General features: G+C 56.9%; 1 protein-coding gene across 15 annotated transcripts in view; it reads right to left on the bottom strand.

Annotated features, from left to right (window-relative positions):
- The window catches only part of LOC137864577 (ankyrin repeat and fibronectin type-III domain-containing protein 1-like), a 189,561-nt gene that overhangs the window by 51,847 nt on the left and 112,343 nt on the right, over window positions 1–25,371 (bottom strand). For 14 of the 15 annotated variants that reach the window (XM_068698771.1, XM_068698770.1, XM_068698773.1 and 11 more), the window contains one exon: window positions 454–494. In XM_068698771.1, coding sequence (XP_068554872.1) covers window positions 454–494 — 41 coding nt within the window. Of the gene's footprint in view, window positions 1–453; window positions 495–5,883; window positions 6,064–25,371 lie in introns of those variants that run through there. The other variant, XM_068698787.1, reaches the window with a different exon arrangement.

The raw sequence follows: 25,371 nt of genomic DNA, 5'->3' as shown, positions 1-25,371 counted from the left end.
TGCGGCTCGCCGCGATTTGCACTTAAGCTGACGGAGGAAGACAGGCGTCAATGTCAACGCAGGGGCTGTGGAGATGCGCGACACCAGCCCGTTGCGACACGGAGCGAAACCCTTCAGCTCCCCACAGCAGCGCAGCTGTGCAAAGCAGGAGCAGAGGGAGCCAGAGGTGGGAGAGGTCACCTCCGCATCCCCGCTGCCCGGCCGCCGGGTCCCGGCTCTGCTCCCCAGGCTCAGCCAAGCTGTCGTGACTCCTCCTGACCCGATTTAATGATCCGCGTACGCCCCGAAGCCAAAGCGATTGACAGCCCTTCCACTGCTATCCTCGCTCCTGTAATTGCGGCAGCTATTCTCGTACGCCGAAATGTCTAATCTTAGTAAGCCACAGAGCTGCTTGATAATATGGACCAACCGGGAATTTCCACGCCATTACTCACCGCGGCTACTGGCACTTACTTGGGCTGGTAAAAGTCCTTCTTGTCTGCTGACCCCAGGCTCTGCAAGACACAAGACAAAACAGAAAGGTTTCTTTAACCCTTTGCCAAGCAGGTTTCACTGATGAAGACGCGTGGCGAGCAGGCAAAGCTGTGCCTATGGGTGCATGGGGGCAGGCTCGGGGCACCTGCAGCCACTGAGCATATCGTGGGCAGAGCCCGCAGGCAGCCGGGGCTGTGACAGGACAGAGTTGAAGCAGCGGCACAAGGATGTGTTAGGTTTGAACCCAGTGGGTCCAGGCACAGCCAGGTCTGCCACCGCTTGCAGGAGGGTGGCACCTTGTGCCAGGGGGCTAGAAACAGGACGGGGTGCAGGGCTGGAGGAGACCCCAAGCCCCACAGCCACTCCCTGGGGATAGGGCGACAAAATTCTTCCACCAAGCAAAACCACACCAGACCCCAAGCACATGAAAGCCTACCAGGGACAGCTCGGGGACAGTCCTCACCTCACGCCCCGCCAGGACGGGGGGCGGCAGCCTGCAGCGCGGGGTGGCCCCACCACCACCGTCCCCGTTGTCCCCGTGTCCCCACAGACGCGTGCCGGCTCGCGGGCAGCGCTGGGGCTGGGGCTGGGCCGGCCGCCTGCTGGAGTTTTGCTCCACGGTTGCCAGGCAATGGCGAAGGCAAACTCTGCTTCTGCTTCGGCAGGGAGCAGCAGGCCCGAATGCTAATCAGGGGCGCAGGAGCAGTCCCGGCCCCACACTGCCCCTGCCAGCACCCCCCTGGCCTTGCTCCCACCCGGGGGCAGAGGAGCTGGGGAGTTAGGCCCCGGCTTGAAGCAGGCAGGGCTGAGCCGGGCCTAAAGCGCCCCATGGCCCCCAGGGGCTGCCAGGCCAGCAGGCAGTGCCCCGGCCGTGTCCCCCCAGGGTTGGGGGGCACCAGGAGCACGGGGCTGGGTGTATGCGGCCCTCACGCTCATCCCATGATGGGACGAGCCTTCCTCTTCCTCCAGCCTCCCCACAGGGAAAGGCTCCTCGCCAGCCCGTTTGTTTCACCACCATCGTGGTGAATTCTTCCTTGGGAAATGTCCTTGCACTGCCTCTGCCCAGCACTTGCCTCATTCTCGCTCCACTCCACCATTAAGCAGGCAAATTCCCCGACGCAGAGCTGCAAGCAAGCCCCCGCCTCAGGAACACCTCCACTCTTTCGGGCACAGCACTCCCACGAGACATTTCATTACTTCTTTAAACTCGACATCTAAACCACAGAGGGACGGTTCCCAAACTACGGCTACAATGCAGTTCCTGAGCCACAACAAATTCAGCTTCATAGGATCCCTGTGCCAGCAGGGATCGCGGAGAGCTGGCGATATTTAAGGAGAAGCTGCAAGCAGCTTCCTCAGCACCCTCCAAGCGACACACGGGGATGTGCATCCCGCAGAGAGCTGCTGAGGAGCGAGTAAAGCCATCGGCCACAGCTGGTGGCAAGAACCCCCGTGGGCACGGCCACTCAGCCCCATTTGCAAGCCCCTGGGCAGGATGAGCTGCACGGGCATGCTCCCAGATGGTGGTGGGAGCTTGTCGAGCAGCTGGTTTTTAAAAGTCACGGGAAACTGGGAGGGTATGGGAGAGCTGGAATGAAACGGGGAGGCACTAGCTTTGGAGAGAGGAAAAACAAAACAATAAGATGGGGCACGATTGTAGCAGGGACTAGCCAAAACATCTGATTTTGAGCCTTATTAAGAACATAGCTATCGAGGAGGGAAAGCCGAATTCCAGCAACATGTCCAAGGAATCAGGCCTGGAGCAAGGCCCAGAGCTGTGGATCAGCTCCTGGCTCTACCACCACCCTGCTGGCTGACCTCAGGCTCTTTCTTCCCTCTCCGTGCCCGAGCCTCCCCAGTTCCTTTGCCTCATCCCTCTCTTCCCGGAAGAAAGAGGGACCATGAGCGGCAACCAGGCAAAATTCCCGCTGCATTTCAGGACTTTCTGCTGAGCACACGCAAGGGGTGAGGATGTGCTTTGACCACCTCTACGAGAGGTGCAATCGATGGGTGAGCGGCAGCTGGAGGTGGCCACAGCATCACCCCGGGGCAGCGACAGCCCCGACCCCTCCACAGAGTATGGCAATTTTGGCTGACAGCGGCAGGAGGGGACGATTGCCAAGAAGTGGTTGAGGGAAGGACCCCTGGGTGGAAAGACCACCATAAGGAAACAGTGGAGTGAAACAGAGGAAGGCAACACAAAGCTGGAATCTTAGGAAAACCGTCCTGGCGCTCAGCTTGAGCAGAGTTTGAGCCAGCTCCAGAGCAGCATTTCTATGGGATTTTAGAAAGCTGACCTGATAAGGCATGGAGACCTGTGCCAAGGGGACAGTTCCTGGCCTTACAGGGACCTCAGGAGAGCTCTTCTTTTGCTGTCTGTACCTGGGGACTGGAAGAGGCAGAGAGCTCCCAAAAATGAGCAAAAGGTGGCTTAACATTTTTCTTTGCTTTCTGGAAGGAAGGAGAGTTCCTCCTGAACCGATACAGGCTATGGAGGCTTTCATCTGTGCAGTCATACAATAAAAACCCAAATGCCTGCCTTCGTGCTTGCATTATTACTGGTGGTCTGCTGGCTGCCAGGAGAGTCATCTGCTGGTGGTTCAGGCACATCCGTGCATAGCTGGGGTCTCCAGAGGCTGCGGCATGACAGCTCCACAACCAAAATAAATCCGGGAGCCACAGAGGCTCTGGGAGGCTTGCTGATGCTGCAGGGAGACCCTCGCCTTCCCGGGGGGACAAGGGGAGTGGCAGCATCCCCGAGTTCAAAGAGCCCCCCGCGTGCTCCGAGCCTCCCCACGCAGCGTGAGTCACCCTCCAGCGGGGCCACGGCGCTGCCTCTCGTTTGCTCACTTCATTGATGACTCAGGGTTTAGGAAGCACGTTTTAAATCCCTTAATGAAATAATGGAGAGTCCTTTTTTTTCTTTTTTTCTTTCTTTTTTTTTTTTCCCCTTTTATTTTTTTTTTTCAACATGTATTTTTAAAACAAATACTTGAACGAGGCTTGTGCCCATCTCCATCATTCCCTCCTGAGACACACGGCTACTGGGACCGAGCCTGGGGGCACCTAGGGGACATAAGCAGCCCCCAGCACCTCCCGGCAGGGCCGTGCAGGGAAGGAGGGAGCCCATGACTGACCTGGACAAGCCCTGCAGAGCCCAGCGGTGCCCTGGGGCATTGCTGAACATTGGGGCTGAGCCTTGGGGGCGCGCACCCTTCTGAATGCGGATGGGCACTGATGGTGACCTCCTGCCCCTGCAAATTGCCCCAGCAAAACACGGGAGCAGCAGAATGGGATGCTGGCACCACATCCACAGCTCCTGGGCCAGAATGCAGCCTGCCAAGACCGGGGATTGTCTGCCAACTTGATTAAGAAAGTGTTGTCCCAAGCATGGCCAAGGTCATTACCATTAACCCCAGAATCCTCCCCATGTAAGAGTAACTGACCCAGGCTGGTGCTGCGCTTGTTTTGAACAACAGACCTCTCTGTGTGATGCTCTGAGCCCTTCTGCTCTTGCCTCCAGGAGTGCAACATCACAAGAAGCACCTTAGAAATGGTAAGAGGGCAAAAGGAAGGGAACAGGATGAACTGAGAGATCAGCGTGGTTTTATTACCATAAAGGAACCACCATAAGGCCACATGCCCGGATTGTTAAGAAAACAAAACACCCCTTGCAGGTTGCTTTTAACCTGCCTGTAAAAGCTCAGCCCCCTGGGCTAGTGGGGCAACACCAGCAGCACCTGGACCCTCTCGGAGGCTGGCCCTGTAGCACCAGGACGCAGAGGGCAGCGCCTGCCTGCTCCCACATCCCCATCGCTGCTCTTCCCAAAGCTCCTCACCCGCAGGACAGAGCAACCCCACAGGAAGAGCACGGCACCCTGGCTGGTTTCAGCACTGCCCCAAAATCCCCTTTTAGACACCACATTTTGTACAAAATGTCAAGGGCATCCGTGGGCTTGGCTTTTTGTTCAAACCATGACCCACCACTTTCACGAATCCTTTGCAAACCTGTGAGAGCCATGGCCAAGCTGAGCACCTGGAATTATTTCCTTAATGTCACATTTCAGGCACTAAGTAAACTACTTTGCAAGCTACCGCCAGCCTTGCTGGTCCCCAGCAAGAATTAGCACAACACGCCGCAGACATAAAGGATGAGACCATTTTAAAGGACGGCACCGAGTTGGGAAATTCAGCCAAGCTGGGGAGATAACAGGCACGGCGCTGCAAACGAGGTTGCCCACGGAGGGGCTGAGGCAGAGGTTTTGCATTATCTGTTTATTCACACCAGCAGCCATCAATCCTCTTGCACTTTTTACTCTCCTAATATGTTGCCGAGCGTAATCTCAGCTCATCTTTTTCCGGGCAGCGTCCCTCGGAGAGCGAAGTTATTAGCGAGGCTGAAGAAGCCTCATGCAATTGTTTCGAAACGACACCAAAATAATCCCCAAAGACAGGCAGCTGCTTGCAGGTGGCAGCTTTCCGAGTCGTTCCAATAAACTCTAGCTCAGTAACTCCCAGAATAATCAATGCCCATACAGAAAGCAGGCAAAAACCGAGGGATGAGGTCTTTTTTCCTGCTAGAAGAGCAGGGAAATAAACCTGTGGGCTGAAGCCCATGCTGCAAAGCTGCCCTGCGCAAACGCAAACCTCCTCGCCTGCTGGGACGGCTGCATCCGTGCCCGAGGTCCTGGGAGGGGACAGGCTGGCTCCTGTGGGATTTGGGCATGGGGGCAGCTGCTTGGCCCCGAGGCAGGGCAGGGTGTGCTGGGGGCTGTGGCTGCGCTGCCCGTCCCCCCCCAGCGAGATCCTGGTGGTTTGTGCTTTCAGGCACAGCCCTTAGTCAAGCTCGGCGTATCTGCAGCATGCTGCATTTATGACTAATCGGGAGGCGATGCCTGACTGTCGGAAGGGCAGGAAAATTCAGAGCACTGGGATGCGAGAGGATTGCTCGGAGGTTTTGTCCACCCATCCTTGCTCACAGCACCCCTTTGCACCAGGGCTGACCCCCCCGGCGCAGCCCGGCACTCAGCATGACCCACCTGCGGCACAAAATCCGGTACTTTAGCCCCAAAAGCTGGTGGCAGGGGAGCTCACAGGCCAGGCCACGTGTGGTGGGACAGAGAGAGCAACGGGAAGGAGGAGGACACGTGCCTCTTGGAGGCTCTGGTCTCTTGGAGGAGCTGTTTTGGCAGAGGCAGCCCCCGAGCACCGGTGGGCACGGGGATGTGCGTGACAGCAGCCCCAGCTCCAGCCCTGGCTTTCCATCGTGATCCTGCCTCCTGCTGGGACCGACGCAGCCAGGGGATGCTGATGTTCCCCAAAATCCCTGCTCAGCATCCAGCACGTCCCAGCTCTGCTCTCGAGCATGAGTCCGACCCAGCCTCTACCCTCACCGACAGAGCTACCTACATGGCCACACAAGCGAGGTGCCTTGAAGTATTCCAGGTGCTCCAGAGCAGCGCAGAGCAGCACAACCCATGCCTGGGAAGCTGGAGGAGCTCCCAGTGCCCTCCCAGGAGCTGCAGGGGCACTGCACAGAGGAGCAAATATCTGCAGGTTGGACCAAGGAGGAAGAACCCCAAGTGCCAGCACCACGAGCCGTACCGGCACAGCCCTGCAGCCTCACACGCTCCTCCCTTGCCTTCGTTACAGCAGGCAATTAAGTGCAGGCACCTGGGCTCGGTGTGGCACAAAACCTTCCTCTCCTCCACCTGGGTAACACCGAGCAGAGCTTCAAAGCATTTTTTTACAGAGCTCAGCCACGAAAGGTTTCGCTGCACTCGCACTGCGCTGCTAGATGCCTGTGGGTTTAACTGGTGCGTGCACCCGTGTGCGTGGATGCACGGCCTCGTTATCGACAGGTTTCTCTTTTCCAAGGGATTCCTCAAGCTCTGCTGACACAGCCCGGGAGGCATCCACTTGCTGCTGCTTCACAGGAGAGTTTCTCCGCATCGCAAAACTTGTAAAGCCGCTGCCAAAACCGCTGCAGCTCGTAAACTCCGCGAGCTCAACAGCGTGCAGGGTGACACTCACACAGGCACGGGCACCCTCTCTCCGTGTTTGCATTCATCAGGCCCTTAATTAGGTGGGGAAGGAGCTGCAGGAGGAGCAGCAGCCAGGAGCTCTAACAAGCAGCTGAGAGCTGTTACAAACAGCACCCTGCGCATGTGCTGCTCTCTACCTTTTTTTATTTTTTCTCTCTCTTTCTTTCTTGATTACAGCCTGCAAACTATTACTGCAACTTTAAGCACGTCGGGAAAGAGCTGTGCTCGGGCTTAAGTGTTTGCAGAATCAGGGCCTAGACGTGCGGGTGAATGTGTTGCTATTTATACCCGAAAGCCCTCGGCACGGTGCATGGGGGTGCAGCGAGGCTGAGCCAGCGCTGCCACCAGGACCTGGGTTTCTCTTTTGCTTCCTTTCGGGGGGGGGGGGCAGCTGCCTGATCTTGCATGAATGCACCGCCTGGTATTTTTATCTCCGGGCTCATGAGCTTGCGCGTGTTTGTGCCGGTTTGTAGGTGAAGTTACATATTTCATCACCGAAAGGAAAAAAAAAAAAAAAAGGAAATACAAAAGGCTGGAAGCCGCGTAGCCACCTCCCAGCTCCGCGGCCCTGCAGTTAATTACACCCTGTTCTCCGGCAGATCCTTTAAATGCTGCGTCGCAATCCCTGTAGCCGTGCTGTGTGTCATTCATCCTGACAGCAGGTCTGCCCGCCAACCCAGCTAATTATAGTGCGGGAGGCAAATGACTGGGCTCCCGCCCCGCTGCCTGCTCCTCTCCATCAGCCGCATGCTCCCGGGACGCCGGCGACCCCAGGGCTGCAGCTGGGGCTGGCGATGGATGTGCCACAGGGTGCCCGTGCGGGGCAGCAGGGGGGCACCACGAGGGTGATGCTCCCCAGGGAGAAGCCCAGCAGGGCGCTGACACCCCAGGAGCTCCTTTCCTGGGGCAGCAGCCTTGTGGCCCCGTACCCAGCCCTGTTCCTGCAGGCGCAGGATGCCTCCCAGGCAGCCCACCTCTCCTCGGATGACCTCTGCACCTCCCTTGTTTTCCCCCTGGCCATGGCTGTTGGGTCAACTGCATTGACGCAGGCTCAGGTTGTACCAACAGCATCGCCACCCGTGGGTGCTGCTGTCTTGGGGCTAGGAGGATGAGCGTTCAGCTTGGTAAGGGAGAAGTGGCTTTTAGGATCCCTTGGAGCAGATCTGTGGGCTGAGCTGAAACCAAGCTCAGCCCCGTGTGCCCGCTGGTGCCACCGAGGAAGGCGCAAGCCCAGGAGCAGCTCCAGCTTTCAGCAGCCACCAGGAGAGCCTTGGGATCCAAAAAGCAAAGAAATACCCCATCTTCCACCAGCCCTCGGCGGGGACAAGCCCTCGAGCACCAGCAGAGCCCAGCACGAGGGTCCCCATGCAGCACGAGGGTCCCCTGTCCCCGCACAGGGAGTGAAATCTTTGTCCCGGAGACCAGGACTGAGGCCACCCAGCACGGTGCGCTCGGCCATGAAGTCACAGCTTTAGGAACACACCTGGAGAAAGGAGAGGATCCAACCAAGCTGCACCCCCGGCGAGCTCTTAATAACCCTGCACATGCAGGACCTGCAGCAACGTCAACCAGGCTGCCAGTTGGGGACCGAGCAAAACCCAGCCCTCGCGTGGGACAGCGTCCAACCAGCGCTTGAAACACCATCAGAGAACAGGTCTCTCATTATTTTGGCCCAGAAAGCGGCTCCCAGGGGTTATACAATGTCTGAGTCAAAATATGTAAATACAAACCCTCACTTCTGGGAACCTGGCTGCCGACAGCTGGCCCCGTGCCCGTCCTTCGTGGCATGATGCAAACAAGACCGCAGCGCGCTCCTGAGTTGCTGAGACCCTGCGGAAAGGCCAGAGCTGCCTGCAAAATGACAGGCACACCGGGGAACAGTGGCCTCCTCCTCCTCGGTGGCCCAGAGCGAGCCCGCAGGCCGTGCTGAGCACCCTTTTCTCACGGACCCTGACTTCACGGAGATAACTCCAAAAAAAATCTGCATCTCCAGTCTCAAACCCAAAGCGATTCTTTCAAAACCAGGGCTTGAGGCGTATCAGCCAAACCATTCTGGAGTTGTAAAGCTCTCCAAAATTAATCCGTTACAGGCTTGTGGGAGCAGATGCCAATGCCCACGCTCCTTCAGCCCCTCCATGCACATCGCCCTTGCCCCTACAGACTCTGGCTTCTTGGGCATGCCAAGCCCCAATTCCAGCCTCCTCCTCCTCGCCTGCAGCCCTGCTGAAGGTGCAGGTGGCCCCAGGGACGCAGTCACGGCACCAAGCCTGTCGAGTTTAAGAAGCAATTGGACTGTGCACTTAGTCACTTGGTCTAAAATTTTGGGTAGACCTGTGCAGTGTCGGGAGTTGGGCCTGATAATCCTTGTGGGTCCCTTCCAACTCGGGATATTCTGTGATTCTGTGATTCTGTGATCCTTATGGGCTCCTTCCAACTCAGGATATTCTATGATTCTGTGATTCTGTGATTCTCTGATTCTAGGGGTGCCCAGGGGAGCCAGGGCGAATCCACACGGGACAGTGACCCCGGTGACTGGTGGCTCAGCTGTGTTGGTTTTAGGCTGGATTTGCCTCCTGCAGCACCATCACAGAAAGCTGGGAGACGTGCACCCTCAGAAGGCAATGCCGGCTGCCACCGAGGGCAGAGCTGGGCAGAAAGCCCGGGCTGCTCATCGGATGCATTTCTAGGCAATGCAGATACCCCACAAATCACTCAAACAGAGAGAAATGTACGGCAACATCACTGATGCACGTTACAGGTGAGACCCTAAGCATGAAAAGCCAGGGAAACCCCCCAAACTCCACACACAGCTCTAGGAATGCCCCTCGCCACCCCGAGGCTGTGGGAAGGACGTGTTGGGGCTCACCGGGACACCCCAGGACCCCTCAGACGGGGTCAGAGCCGCGGGACCCCCGGCACTAAGCACTTACACAGGCTCCGGCCGTCCAACCACCACCAAGTATTTAGGCATCAAACTCCATAAAGGAAGCACAAGACGCACTACAGAATAATTCGAGCGCATTATAAAAAGCCCAGAGGGGAAAATAGATTTTTGGAATGTGTTCTCAATCTCATTAATTGGGAAGACAGCCTTGGAGGGGAAAAGAAAAAAAAAAAAAAAAAAGGATTATATTCTATTCCTCCCCAAACCATTATCCACTCTGAAGAGTGTATCATATGAAAACAGTTATATAAAAGAATAAATTATATTTGGAATGGCAAGAACCCCAGAATAAAGCTAGAAACTCTGATGTTCCCATATAAAGATAGGAGACAGTTATCTGTTCCAAATTTTCAAGTTTTCTGCTGTGCCAATTCAAATTCACTACATACCAGCATAGCCATATAAAGGGGACTCCACCCATGTAATCTTGGAACGAGCAATAATCCCCCAAACTATCAATTTAATGTATGGGGATACAAAATGAGACAAGAATGTACTAACAGAGAGAGCAATCCATTAACTCCATGGCAAAAGGCACCAGAACGTGCGCGCAGGAATATCTATTTAAAGTGACATTTGCATTTAAAGACCGGATCTGAAATTAAGGCTTCTGCACGCAGACATCATCGATTCTGCAAATTAAAAGGCCATTCCTACATCCAATGTGAATTTTATTTTGGTTTTATTTTCTCCTATTTGTTCAGCGTCACGTTTCTTGGCCAGCACCGGAAAAAAACAGCTCTCGGTCGTTTTATTTTTATTTTTTTTTATATTAGCTGTGTTTTTGATCAGCTTTTCCAGGGCGCTCCTGCACCAGCGTGCAGCTGAGGGACGGGGACGGTTCCGAGCAGCTTTCCCAGGGCGCAAGGCTGGAGCCTGAGCTCTGCCGGCCACGCTGTGAGCATTGGGATCCTCGTGGCTCCGGGTGCCTGCATCAGCCCCGACCCCACTGTGCTGCCTACGGCGCTGCTGTATGGGTACCAGCACTCATAAGCACCAGCAGCCCTGCTCCTTACCCTGCGCACACTGTGCGTTATGTCTGAAGTGGGCAAAATCTTAAATTTTTGCAGATTTCTGCAGGTGCAGTGTGCTCATACCAAGCCTGGATCCTGCGTGCCCGTCTCCCCGCACCAGCTCAACACCACGCAGAGCTCGGCACACCCCGTGCCCAGACCTTTTCCCGGTGGGAAGGGATGGACGGGGGGAGCGCGACAGAGGCAGGAGAGCGCAAAAACAGCCCCAGCAAGGAGCCCCCTTCTCGCTGGTCCAAAGCAGAAGCCCGAGGAGGAAATTGCTTCTTTTCTCCACCTCTGCCAGTCTAATAAAAGACAACTGCTCCTCCAGAAACCACCCCGGCTTGTTCGCGAGGCCACAGCGAGGAGCGGCAGCCGCGCAAACAGCCCTGCAGCGAGCATGCTGGACGGCACCCAGTAGCCAGCACGGAGACCAGTCCAAGCCATGGAGATGGAGGCGCAGATAAACCAGGTCAGCTAAGTGTTTCCATTCAAGCCAGACAGTGACTAATAGACTACATGAATTTGTTACTCAACCGAAGTTAAACTTTTCAGGCCCAGAAGAGCCAAATAGTTGTTCCAAGTGAAAAAATCCTGCAGGATGCATTCCTTCACCATGTCCCATGAATACCCAGGGAATCATGGTTTCAGGATGGGGCTGATAGCTCTTTCATATATCACAAAGAATAACAAACTAACCTCTCCTTTATTCTTTTTGCTCCTCAAATGCTATTTACTCGTGGCAAGAGCACGCACGTCATGTTCACGCAGCGCCCTGGGAGGTGGAGGGCTGTGCAAGCTCTGCGTGCTGTTACTGCAGCAGATCAAACAAGCAGAGAAAATAAAAATTTGTTTTTCTGGCATTATGGCTGTCAGCACAGACAATAAAAGAGTATGGACGACACAGCATCCACCTTCCACCCCTTTCTGGATTCAGCGTCACGGCATGAATGAGCTTTACGCAGAGAAATGGGACTGAAAACCAAAAACGGATGAGCCCTTCAGCACTTGGAAGCTCCTCTGAATTTCTTTGAAATGTGACAGACGGAGCACGTACCCGCAGCACCCACCCCACGCAGCAGGCACGGGGCAGCACCCTGCACCCTGCCCAGCCTCCTGGGGTACGGCTCTGGCGCACCCGTGCCATGGGGCAGCAGCCCAGCGCCTCGTGGCAGAGCCCAGGCACCACGACACACGGGCAGCGGGCCAGCAGTGTTACAGAAGCCATCAGGGCCACAGCCGTTTTGTTCACTCTCCGCTTCAGACGATGGCACTCTCCAGGAGAAGCAGCCAAGAGGCAGGCAGGCCTCGCGGTGTAACGCCGCGTTACGCACCACCACATCCCAGGCCAGCGGTGGCTTTTTCCACCTGGAAAAGCACCGTGCTGCAGAACAAACCCATTGCCACCACGATTGTTATCTAGAGTCAGCTGAGAAACAAGCTGCAGGAAGCCAAGACAACAAAACAGACGCTCGTGACATGATACAACCCAGGTGCAATCCTTGCACAGAAGGGATGACAGAATATCAAGATCTCCTTTATAAAAACGTAATGATTTCTCTCGGCAGGGCAAACGTGCAGCTCTGCAGAGCCTGCAGCTCCAGCATCCCTGCTTTGCAGGTCTTCAAAACCAGAAACACCCAGGTGCAATGCCACAGGGCGCAGAGCAGAGCTGGAAAGCAAACCCGCCCCGTAGCACACCGCCCGCTCTCCACCCTGCCCGGACCCCTCCAAGCCCCCGGAGCCCCCTCTCCTCCTCGCTCAGACCCCGCAGGCTGCTCCCAGTGCACCACCGGGGAAATTCAAGGAATCTCCTCGTGGCGACGGGGAAGTGAGTGCCCCAAGCCCCAGAGCTGGGTCACGAGGACCCCGGTGGCCGTCCCTCAGGTGACTGTGCCGAAGCAGTCCCCGCGCACCCGGGGATGCAGAGGCAGGCGAAACGCCGGCTGCGCTGCAGTTTCTGGCAAAACTCCTGCCAGCCCAACCGCAGCAGAGCTGGCGCTGGCACGCAACGCGCCGGGCGCGCCAAACAGACTCACGTTCACGCAGGGCCGTGCCTGGCAAGGGATGCATATCGGGAGCACTTTGCCGAAGCACAGCGGCCTCTCGGGCGGCAGGTGACACATGCTGCGTGCGGAAGGCACACGCCTCCAGCTGCCGGGGTTTTTAGTGCCGGGCAGGATCCGCCCCTCCGCCCGCCGCCCACGGCCCTGCCCGGTGCACCTAAGCCTTGGCCCCCGCCCTGGCTTGCCCAGCAGCTCCCACCCGCATCCTCAGGCTCGCCCCGTCCCACGAGCTCCTGTCCCCGATGAGGCTGTGCTGCGGAGCCTCCAAAATTGGGGCAGCATCCTGGGCTGGACGGACAGACTGCCCAGCCACCGCTGCCCAGGTCCCTCCTGCGTGCATCCTCAGCACAGAGCGCTCCGGGCACCACTGCCTCCTCCAGCAGCCCCCCAGGCCCAACCTTCCCCTCCTTCGTCCTCTGCTTTTCCAAGCCCATTCACCCTCCTTGGCTTCCACCACAGCCACATCCACAACCCAAAAAAGTGACAGCCTTTGATTCGTGTTAGCCTTTTCCCTGCTAATCTCTTGGGGTACCCCCTAGCTCCGGCACCGCACGGTATGAAATCGCTCACCATCTCCACAAGGCTCAGGGCTGCACAGGGGCTCCTGCTTCCTTCACCTCCTCCACCTCGTCCTCGTCTTCCTCCCCTCCCTGCCGGCAGAGCAGCCGCCTGTCCCCAGCTTCCCATCCGGCCGCCCACAGCCTCTCCCCAGATTACAGGCCTCCCCGGCCGCCCCAGGTTAGGTGGCAATCACAGACCTGGAGGCAATTTCCATGGAAATGTCTTGGCTCAGACGCGGCTTTATCTTCCCCTGCTTTCTGCTGCCTGGAAAGGAGCACCCCACAGCACCCATCCCACAGCACCCATCCCACAGCCCCGGCAGCACGGCGCCGCGAGAGCGATCCCCATGAGTGGGGTGCTCCAGGCAGAGACCCCCGGGCACCAGCACAGCGCCCGGCCCAGTGCCCTGCGGTGTCAGGGGTGCTGACAGCGTGGCTCTCCCTAAATGCTCGCCCACCTCCGAGCTCCTGGGGCCAAGCCTCGTGAAAGCCCTGCAAGCCCCTGCCGAGAGCCAGCCGGGTCACTCGCTGTGGGCGCTGACTGTGCAGGGTATGGTGAGTTCACAGCTCCCCTCCCCAAACTGTGCCATATTCCAAAAGCAATTAATTTCCTTTTTTGATGGTTTCTTCCCTCTGTCCCACAGGAGCTGATGCATTTACCACCTCGCCCCTCGCTGGCCGTGCTGCTCCCACCCCTGCCCAGCAGCACCAGCCCCGTGACATTAATGCTTGCTGTGAATGTGTAGCTGTCCTCCTCTTTGGGGACACAGTTCGTGTCCTAAGCAGGGATCAGTGCTCCCCTGATCCCATAGTCCTACTAAACACCACCACAGCAGTGACCCCAGCCCCGTGCGCCCACCACAATGCCATAGGGGCAGCAGAGACGAAGCAGCCTTCCTCCCCTGCTGCTGTTCTGGCAGTTTCTTCCACCGGCACGACACCTCGGGAGGATGCAGGGGCTCCTGGTCCAGCCCAAGCGCGTGGGAAGAGGAAAGCAGCCGAATGGCACTGCCCCTCCTGGCAGGGGTCACCACGCACCGATGGCGAGAGTCAGCGCGAGGTAAATCATGCGTGCATCTCCGTGCAGGGCGGTGAGGTGGAAGAACTGCCTGAACTGGGATAAAGGAACACGAGGGGGATTTATCGATGCATGGGCAAAGATCCAGGCAAGCATCTCCCTCCCCAGGAGCCACCCTGACCCCGTGAAGCCTTCGTCCCCGCAGGCTCCAGCACAGGAGCATCCTTTGTCTCTGCAGGGCATAGCAGTGGGGTCCTGCACAGCAAGGAGGGGAGCGGGAATATCAGCTCCTGCACAAAAACCCCACTGGCAGCTAAAAGCCCAAGAGGAATTTGTGTTAAAGCCGCCAATCTTCATCGGGGCTCCCCCACCGGGCACCGCATGTTCACGTATCAGAGACACTGCCTGAAAACAACTTGTGCCCAAACAACAACATAAAAAATGGATACTCCAGGGATTAAATGACCTGGCGAGCCACGGGCACAGCCAAGGGTGGAAAACAAGCAGTCTGGGTCTGGCAACAGCATCCTGACAGCGTGGAAGCCTGGCACCTTGCTGCCCGGGCCGGGATGTGCGGGCAGCAGCAAGGGGAGCCGGCCGACAGCAGGTCCCGGGGGAGCTGCCTGCAATCAGACAGCATTTTGGCTGTTGCAAGGGAAGAAATTAAAGAAATTCATCATCTTTGGTTCGTGCTCAGCAAACACTCACTGGAGAGCCATGATTAAACCTTGCATATGCTCTTCCCCAAGCCCGAGCAGGAAGCGACGGGGCTGGTTATCGCGGCGGTCACGGGGAGCCCCAGGGCTGGCAAAGGGCCTGGGGCCTCGTGGGGACAGGGATGGGGCTGCTGGCACAGAGGTGGCAGAAGACACCGGCCCCTGCCTGATGGCCGAGTCCTGGCAGCCAGGAGCACGGCCCCGGTGTGGGATGTGGGTCCTGGGGCTCCGGGGCTGGGTGCCCGACCCCGTCTGAACCGGGAGCCCTCTCTTCGGAGAGCAGGGGAAAGCAGGAAACTCGAGAGAAGAAGAAATAGGGGAAAGGGAAGAAAAGACTGCTGTGTTAAGAGATGCAGGAAGAAAGCAAAAAAAAAAAAAAAGTTGAAAAGAAATCCCTGGGGAATTGTGGAGGAGAAGAAAGAGCGTAGACAAGCCAGGCGAGCCAGCGAGAGAGACAGAGAACAGGAAGCGCCTAACTAGGATGGAGACAGAGATACTACAAACCCGCGTGACGTCAGGCCGGAGTGGCAGCGGTTTCCAAAACAACTCCAAACTCCAGCACGCAGGGAGGGAGAGAGACACGCGGGAGCAGGGGAAACGGGACGGGGCTGTGCCCTCCGAGGGAGCTGGAACAGAAGCTCGGCGAGGCTGCGGCGCTCAGCCTGCTCCCGTCTCCCCTCGGTTTGCATCGGCGGGACGGGCTCTGGGGAGCCGGCAGACACGGAGACAGAGGTTATTGCAGAGCTAGGCGGCATCGGGAAGGAAATTCCTGAGGGTGTTTTCCTAATTGGCACACACAATGCAGCCACAGTCCCCCAAAGCCCCCGTTCGCACAAAGGTAAAGGCTGGATGCTCCCAAAAAGCTGAGCCAAGGAGTGAGCAACAACAGAGACAGGGACCCAGAGGAAATAAATCTGAAAGAAATGGGAACCACACACGGAGAATTGTCCTGATGGCAACGGCTTTCCTCTGCCCCAGCGTGTTCAGATTAGAGGGCTTGTAGCTGGGGTTTTCGGGGGCTGAGGATGAACACGGAGGCTGCCAAGGCGGGGAGGACTCTGTCTGCTTGCAGAGGGCAGAGAACAAAATGAGAGAAGAGGGGGCGAACCCCCACTGCTTGGGTCATGGTGCAAGAAGCTGCCTGGTGCCCTGGGGCCCCCAGCCCACCCCAGCAGCCCGGGCGCCCACCCGCTGGTGGAGGAGGGCAAGTCCACAGAGAAGACGACTCTGAGAGGGGAGATTTCTTGGCTGGGTGGATGAGACGGCGACCAGGCAGCTCTGCATCCATGCACAGGAACTGATTTGACCTCGTTTTGCACAAGGACGGGCAGGCAAAGCCCTCCGCGTCCTGCTGGGATCTGCACGGGACGCCCACAGTGAGGACACCCCACGGGCACGGCTTCCAGCACGTCCTTCTGGAAGAGATTTCTCTCCCACAGCAGGGCCAGGAAGATGGGAGAGGCCCATCCTGGTGCCGTCGTGGGCACAAGAGCACGGCCTGAGGGCTGGGTGGCAGTGCCAGGGTGGGAAAGGGCTCCCAGCCCTGTGCCACGCACCAGGGGAGATGCCACCGGGGCTGCTGCTACGTGGGGTCTGCCCGGTGGTGCCACGATGTCCCCTGGGCCACCACCAGAGCAGTGCAGAGCCCACGGCAGCTGCTGCCCACTGGGATGAGCACAGCCCCACCAGGAGCCACCGTCCTCCCCCCAGCACCATCCTCAGCTCCTCGCTTCAAAGACCCCACGGCTGCTTCCCTGCCCGGGGGTGCGGGGAGCCTGACTCATGCGCTAGGAGAAATTAATAAGCGAGCCCAGAAGAAGGGCTCATCCCATCCAGCAGCCAGCATGAATCACTGCTTTTACTGACTGCCTAACATATTGTTCCAGCACTGAGTCAGTACTGCTGTGCAGGTTAACAAGGGGAGAAATTAAAAGTTATGGCCTACGAAACGCGGTAGCACGGAGAAATTATAAAGCGGAGCTACTGTAAGAAAGCTAATAGGACTACCCGCAGAGTCCCAGAAAAGAAAGGCTCTGAGCTCCAGCTTTTCACCAGCTTTTTCCCCTGCACGGCTGTGCCCCCCGCCAGACAGCCCAGAAATCAAACCCTCGCTCCGCCGCCGGCACGGGCTCTGAGAGCTGCCACCTCTGCACTTACTGCTTGAAACATGGCTGGGAGAAAAGCTGTAACCCACTGAGCTGCTTTGGTCTCGGGGCAGGGGACCATCCCCTTCCTAAGGACCAAAACCACGGCTCCGTACTGAGAAAAGCCACAGCTTCTCTTCCCGAGAGCATCAGCCCCCATTTCCCACCCCAAAACAGCTCCTGCAGTGTGCCACCGATGCAAATAACAACTACAAATGGAGCCTCGCAAAACAAATTGTAATCTCAACATAAAACAAAAGGCTCGGCACTCAGACTGCTGCAGTGACCTCCTCTTTCATGTTGAATAACCGTGATGGAGCGGCTCGAGTCCTTTTAAGCCCCTGATTTACCGACAATCTCCGTGCTTTGCAGTCGGGTAAGAACTCAGCTGGCACAGAGCACAGGGCTATCGCTTGTGCTTGGAGAAATGGGGCAGAAGAACCTGACTTCATGGAGCAGAGAGAGAGAGATGACAAAGTCAGATTGGGAAACGGGGTCAGCTGCCGGGCTGCCCTGAAACACGAACATGAACATACCCTAGAAACAAACGCTGAGCCTCAAGTGGTTCCTTCTGATCATATCATCCCCAAACGAGTCTCATCCTTCTCTGACACCAGTTGATGAATTGCCTTTGAAGATACCGTGCAGCAGCAAGTTCTGCAGGTTCATTCTTCGTGTACAAGAAAGCACTTCCCTGTGGCAGCGCTTCATTTGCCTCCTCGCAGTGCTGGGGAATGCATTTATCCCCAGGAGAAAGACCAAGAAGCACGGAGAGGACACTGACTCACGCTGCTGCCCCACAAACACCAACCTCACCATGCGAAACACCGTGCCGGGACCCTGATGTAGCTCCACCAGCCTCCACCTGCCAGGACGGCCACCACTGCCACCAGCACCTCTCTCTCCTTCATCACCTCTCCTTCATCACCTCTCCTTTGTCACCTCTCCTTTGTCCCCGTGTCACAGCACGCCTGGGACCCGGGCAGTCCCGAGATGAGCGCAGTGTGAAGCGTGCTTCTCCATCCCACCCAGGGTCATCCGATCTTCAGCGTCCCCAAAACAAAAGCTAATCTCAACAAGCCATCAACTCAAAACAAAATAAAATACGCCCAACAAACCAGCAAGCACCAGATTACTCCCGTTTTCTCCTACAAGGATCTAATTCAGCTCTAAGAGGATAGTTGTTATTATTATATATTAACCGAATGGCAATTGATTATTAAGAGTGCGTTCATTGAAACGGGGCAGATGTGTAACGAGATACCTACCTATTACCTAGCTGTGAAACCACACTGAATGTGCTCCTAATGACCGACCGGTATTTATTTAGCATTCAATATCCATCGCTAGGAGAGGTCTCTCTAGATTTAATAAGCCTCTGTTATTTTATGTTTAATTAAATACCGTCCACTATTAAAAACATATTTAACTGAGGTCGAAACCAGTAAAAACTGTATCTTATAACACAGCTGCTAAACCTCAAATATCTTCCTAATGATTAATTGGGATTTCGCACATGATCGCTGCCCTGCTGAGAGCGCGCGGAAAACGGAAGCTCCACGATGCGAGGACAAGGGCGCTTCTGCAAACAATCCTGCTGGGTGAATAGCTGGGCTAATAACAATAAGGGCAGGGGGAGCCTCAGCCCTACCTATCCCGAGTTTTGAAAATTCGCTGTAGGGCACGGCCGCTCCCCCAGTGCCTGCTGGATGGTGCCACCCTCATTGCACGGGACTGCAATGGGGGCAGTGGGCCAGTGGACTCCTGCTGGGACACCTCCAGTTGGGATTGCCAACGGCGTCCCCTCTGCTCAGGCTGCTCCTGTGGTTCACCACCCACACCAGCTCCTCTGGCAGAAAACAACGGTGTCGGGAAGAAGCTGGAGATGGATTTGCCACGAGGGTCCAAAACCTTGATGTTACAAACCAAGAGACATTTTCAGGCCAAGTGAAAACACCATACATCAACGGGCTTCCAAAATTAAGCAGCCCACGAGTACAAGTCCTGCAAGAGCAGCAGACGAAGGATGGATGCTTCTGGCCCTCTGTGCCCTCCACAACAGGCGAACTGGAAGTCGCCCCGTCCTGCACAGCCACAGCACCAGCATTTTGCTTCAGCTTCATCATCGCGCACAGGGACAGCTGATGGGGAAGAAGGGCCTCTTGGCCAGGGGGAAAAAAGCTTGGACGGGGAGCAGGGAGAAGTCCAAAGCATGTCAGCACTTGGGAAAACGCCATTCCACCTCCGTGACCTCCTGCGAGAGGATTTGATTTTTATTGTTTTTGTTTTGAAAGCCCTTGAAAGCAAAATCTGATACTAGCAAAGCATTAAATATAGCAGCACATACCCACGCAGATTGCATAAGAAAACAACTCAAAAATAGAAACAGTGAGAACAAATATGAATGCAGAAAAAATATCAGGAGAGGAAATCCAGAGGGTCCTCTCCTTCCATTGTTCCCCTCCTAACCTCAGGCATGCTGGTGAAATTGGGGTTAGACAGTGGGCTGCACGCTTAGATCCTGAGAAATGAGTCAAGAGTCTGGAACTCGAGCTCAGCACCAGGCAAACCCAGTGGCAACCGTGTTATGAGCTCATCTGCTTCGCTTGGAGGAACCTCGGTGTGTCAGACCTTGGGTCTGCGCTGCTGGGACGAGGTGCCCTGAGCAAGCGCCACGACAGAGCCACTCTCCCCAGCTGGGCGGCTGGATGGGGTTGAGATAACCAAAGCTCTACCCCAAAGTCGTGTCCGAGGAGTGAATCATCATCCTGCCAGGAGTGACATACCGAGGGGGTAAGAAAACATTCCTGGCGTCTGACAGGGCATCGTGCGGAAGGGGCAGGGCGACACATCCACATTGTGCGGGCAGCTCCGGAGGAAAACCTCCGGGTAATTCGGTGTTTCGGAAACTAAAAGAGATCCTGGGAGTCCCAGCACGAAGACGTCTCTGTTACCTCTCTGCCTCATGGCAGGCCGCTCAGCAGCTGCCCCCACAGATGCTCCAAGGAGAGGATGTGAATGAGAAAAAATCTCCTGGGAGGCTGCTGGAGGAAAAACCACGTCACCAAAGAGCCACTCTCACCTCCCAGATCTGAGCACCCGGAGGGAAGTCCAGCTGATCTTTGCTTCCTTCTGCAGGTACTGATGTATATGTACATGTACATTTACAAACTGCCTGTTCACAACATCCCTCCCATGAACTGGCCGTGCCACAATCTATAGGAGATAGGATCTGTGCTACTTCAAAGCCAGGCAGCGCATTAGGTAAATAACAGGGGTGTCTGTCTGAGGAATATGGTGATCACGGATGTCTCGATCTCCACATCAGCCTTGGAGACCTTGCTGCGATATTGACGACTGCCCCAAAATGTGATGGAAGGAAACCAAAACCTGATCTGTCCTGTCTCATTCCGGAAAGGTCAGTGGATGTGAAGAATCAGGAGGTGCTCCCCAGAGCTGCCTCCCCAGTCCCGTAGAGGGAAGAGCCCCTGATCCATACACATCTTGGCTGGACTGTGCCGGTCTCTTCTCTTCTCCCTCGTGTTCAGTCAGGAAGCTGTGCTCATCTCAAAGCAAGTTACTCTCAGTTTTGATTGACTCTTCATGAGGATACAAGAGCCCCGCTGAAGGCAACAACCCCACACTGAATTTTGGTATCTGTGAATGACACCTTTGGGGCACGGGGCGCCTTAGGAGCTGCTCCAGCACAAGCACAAGGGTTTGCTTGCTTCAGCTCACCTCTTCGTATCCCCACAACCCCACGATCCCCAGGAAAGATGACTTTGGAGCCCCTTTTCCACAGCTGCATGGACATCTCCAGCTGAGGCTCCGGACCACGTCCCACGGAGTTCAAGTTGTCAGGAAAACGCTGCACAGCTGGAAATGTGCAAAGGGCCCTGGTGGGCACCATCGATATGTGGGATGAGGGAACGCAGAGGGGCTGAAGCAGCTCCCGAGGAGAATCCTTTGCACGTCTGATCCCATGAGAGCAAAACAGCTCCTCAGCCCAAAGCTGAGGTGAGGCTGCTCCGGTCACTGGACATCCCTGAAGACACAGTTCCTCTGCTGTTTTACACACCCATGTTTGGAAGAGCCCGTGACACTCTGGAGATGCCCACTTCTCTCCGTCATCTATGAAGGGAGTCCAGACACGCAGCCCAGACACCTCCGTCGGCACTGCTGTGTCTCTGTTTGTGCAGACGAATCCCACCCCTCGTGTTTCCATGCCTCAGTTTCCTCTGCTATTAAAAAAAAAAAAAAGGAGACAGACCGAGAACCCCATCCCAACCCAACCACAGCAACATAGCAAGGCTTAATTCATTACAGCCCGTAAACCGCTTTGAGATCCTCGACTGCTATATAAATCCCAAGCTGGTATTTGTTTAACCCTGCCGAGCAGACGGGGGCAGGCACCCAAAGCCACAGCTCTGCTGGCTTCTCGTAGCCAGCCCCAGCCCCACGAGGGGGTAGCAGATGGATCGGCTGCTGCGAAACAACAACTTCCTTCTTTCTTTTTTGCTCAACTTAACCGGGGTTTAGGCTGGGATTTCGGTTACGTTTTGTGGCCAGCCTTTCTGGAGACAACCACCCGCCTGATGCCGGGGGAGAGCGGGATGCCTCCAACCACGGGCAGTCGTGTTTATTTTGATTCCGATCTTCCAACCATTCAAAACCCTGGGAAAATTAAGACATGTTGTCGGGGTGAAGTTTTCCTTTTGGAAATCGGGTTGGGTTGGGGGGTGACGGGCTGCCCGGCCAGGCTGGGCTCCCTCCTGCCCTCCGCTCCCCGCTGCAGGAGCCTGCAAGGGCGGCAGCGCCGTGCGTGGCCTCGGAGACATCCGGGGGCTCGCAGGCCAAGCAGAGCACACAGGCACACACTGAGCCTGCCCTCCGCCAAAACCTGACACCACTCTGGAATGTAGAAAATTGCAAGCGATACTTTAATTCCACAGTCACTCAACAGTAGCTCCGGCCATGGGAAATACTGGGGAAGGCGCATGCTTGGGAGCGCTCGAACGGAGCACGGCCAGCCCCAGCCTAATCCGCCGGGCTGGAAACCATGCTATCTTTATCAAACCTCCCAGCACAGCCGAGTCATCCCCACCTGCCTGCCCTTGAATCAGCACGGAAGGCTGCGAGGTATCGGCCCGAGCGGAGCCGCCAGGCAGCGCACGCCACCTCTCTGCCAGTGCCTGCATAAAGCGGGCACCCCGCAGCCCTGCCCGCCGAGTGGCAGCCTTCAAATATTTCTGCCCCAGTGCCCCACGTTTCCACTGAGCCACAGCACCGATCCCATCGCATTGGCAGGGCAGCACCCTGCATCCTCCACTCCCCAGGAACTCGCACTTTTACCCCGCTTCGCACCCCAAGCCTGCCCCGCAGGGGGCACGCCTGGTGCTTATGGACATCTAGGGGGTCCTGCAGTGAGGGACAGTCAGAACAGACCCAAAATTAAACACAAGAGGACGTGGAAAACTCAGAAAAGCCTATGTCCTGCCCATCGGGAGCTCAGGAACTGCCACGGATGGATTTATTACCAGGACAGTTATCAAATAGAGGAGGATCTGAACTGGAGGATCCCCAGTAGATTTAATATCTCATAGTGCTCAGCCAAAAGCGTTACGAGAGGAGAGGCTCAGCACATCGGGATGAAGGCTGCTCTCACGTTTCAGGAACTTCCTGCTCTGGTTTCAGGTCTTCCTTCCTTCCTTCTGAGCTGTCCCCTCTCAAGTCAGTGGTTTTGGAGACCAAGGAATTAGATGATTCACCTCCTCATCACTCAGGAGGTGTCTTCACACCCCTGCCGTTATTCTCCAAAAGACAGGGGCTGGGGCCCGGCGGCATCCAAGGGTCTGTGGGACGGGCACACCGAGGGTGGGTGTCACATCCCTCGGCTCAGGAGACCTTCCTCAGACCCTGCCTGCCCCCCTGCAACGGGGCCAAGCCACGCGTCCTCCTCCCCAACCCCGCTCAGCACCTGGGCACTCGTGGGGGCTCTCGGGGGCCAGGAGGACCCCAGCGCACACCTTCCACGTGGCTGGGGCGAGGGCAGCCCTGTTCCCCTCCGCCACATCCTATTCCAACACTTCCAGTCCATGCCCACAGGGTGCCCCCGATGTCACCCCCAGGTGTCACCCCAAGCAGAGCCAAGGGCTCGGGACCGCTCTCCACATTGCAGCCTGCCTGGACGGACACATGCCAGGCCCGAACATCACCCGTGGAGGACCAAGAGAAGGATTTGATGCTCCTCCTGCACTGGCTGGCTCAGCCACTGCGGCCTCATAACCCTGCCTATCCCAGGAATATGCCCCAGGTGACCTCTGTTGGATGAGATTATCATGATGGAAAAAAATCTATAGTATCCAACATCGGGTCCTCTACTCTTCTGCCACCAAAAAACCTCGGGAGGTTTCACCTGGAAGCAGATCTCTCCGCCAAAACCAAACCCATGCCCCTCAGGGGATGCAGCACAGGCAGGGAGAGAGCAGCGGTGCCCCAGAGCCACCTGTGCCGGTTCTGGCTCCCACGAGCCCTCTGCCCCTTGTACCCGGGGCACAAATTCCCCTTCCAGCAGAGCTCCTGCGGCCGGCTCTGCGGTCTGCGTGGTGCTCTGCGGTGGAGGGGAGAGGAGAGGAGAAAGGAGAGGAGCAGAGCGTCACGCCGTGCGATGCAAGAGGGTAACCCGAGCTGTGGTCTACCCTACATTCCTTGTGGCTCCAGCTCCCCAGCCAAAACAAAACCAACATTTTCCCTTTTTTTTTTTTTTTTCCCCTTTCCTTGAGGCCAAATAGGAGGGCGGGGGGGGGGGGGGAGCACCCCCCCAGCACTCAGCCCGAGTCCTGCTGGCTGGGAACCAGCTCAGCTCTGCTGGCTCCCGACACCATTCCCAGCTGCGTGCGCCGCAGCCCCCGGCGCCCCCCGGGCCAGGACGCCGACCGCGGAGGCAGGCGGCGGCTGCTGCGAGCCACGCAGCCCCACGGCGAGAGGAGCAGGAGGAACACGCTGATTCACCGCTCCGCCGGGAGCTGGGGCCTCCGTGTGCGTGTGTACGGGGCCCTGGAAATTCCCAGAGAACAGCCAGCGAGAGGAGAGGCACCACCACGCCGTGGCACCGTCAGGCACGGTCTCGTCACCCCGCGGACACGGCGGTGGCTGCGCAGCTTTCCAAGGGACGAACTGGAAACCGTCCCCAGCACGATGTTTGCAAACACAGCAGGAGGAGGAGGAGGTGCTGGAGGAGGAGGAGGAGGAGAGCTCGCTCTCCAAAACCCCACACCACGGGGACGTGCTGAGCCCCAGCCCCGAGCAGCGGCTGCTGCTGGGTGCCCACCACGCCAGGTCTACGCCGCTCTGGGTGGCACCAGCTCGGTTTCACACACTGAAAATGTGTGCTCATGTGCACGCATTCGGCATCTCGCACCTTGGGGCTGCGCAGCCTCATAGGATCGGTGGGGACAAAACAGCCCCGAGAGCTGCAGACACGAGGTTTATCTTGCCAACAGAAAGATAATGCTGAGTGTAGCTAATGAGGGGAAACGGTGGCTGTCCTGGTGAGCAGGTGATGTTGAAAAGGATGTAGAGGCAGCACTTGTGAAATGGGAAGGGGTCCGAGCCGAGCACAGACGCTTCCCGGGCTGGGTGTAGGAGACCCCCAGCACAGGAGCCCTCAACGCTGCTCCTCAGTCGCTAGGGCAGGAAAAAAATCAGACATTTTCCAAATTTCAGCAGCACGCAATGCCTTGCCGTTTAACACGAATACGCTGAGAAACCCCACGTAGTTCAGTCACTTATCAATAAAACTGGCCTCGCTCTTCCCCTGCATCACCCCCACCCCGCAGGGGACGGCACACAGCGCCTCGCAGGGACCAGCCTGCCAGCAGCACACGGGCAGGGACGAGGTGCTCGCTGTCCTCCCTCCTTCAGCCAGGGCACCGGGGGCTCTCTTTGGACAAGGGACCGGGTTTTGAGCATCAGGGTGAGCCACCGAGGGAGGATTTGTGGGGTTGGCACACGCAGAGTGGCTCTTGCTGGCTCCGCTCCCCTGCGCTGCAGCTCTGCCCTGTCTTTGGGCACACGTTTGCCTCTCACCGTCCCCAACCCTGGCCACGGCTCGGGGCAGAGGGGTCCGAAGGGTCCCTGAAGGGCCCACGGCAGCGAGCTGCAGACTAGCGAAAGAGTTAACACTTCCCCCAGCCCGTACGCTGTTATTCAATACATTATTGACGTTGAAAAGTCGTCACGTTACAATCCAGCAGTCCACGAGTATTAAGAGGAAAATAGAGGCACGCAGAGCGAGACACACACGGCGGAGCAGTGGGCCCCTCCGAGCTACAGTTACGGCACTGCACACAAACTGATTTCCCAGATTCGGTTTCCTCCCCCACCCCTCCCA

The sequence above is a fragment of the Anas acuta genome, chromosome 15 (assembly GCF_963932015.1).
Source record: "Anas acuta chromosome 15, bAnaAcu1.1, whole genome shotgun sequence".
In the NCBI taxonomy this organism is placed as follows: domain Eukaryota; kingdom Metazoa; phylum Chordata; class Aves; order Anseriformes; family Anatidae; genus Anas; species Anas acuta.
The sequence above is the reverse complement of the archived record's forward strand: the minus strand, read 5'-3'. Positions and strand labels throughout refer to the sequence as shown.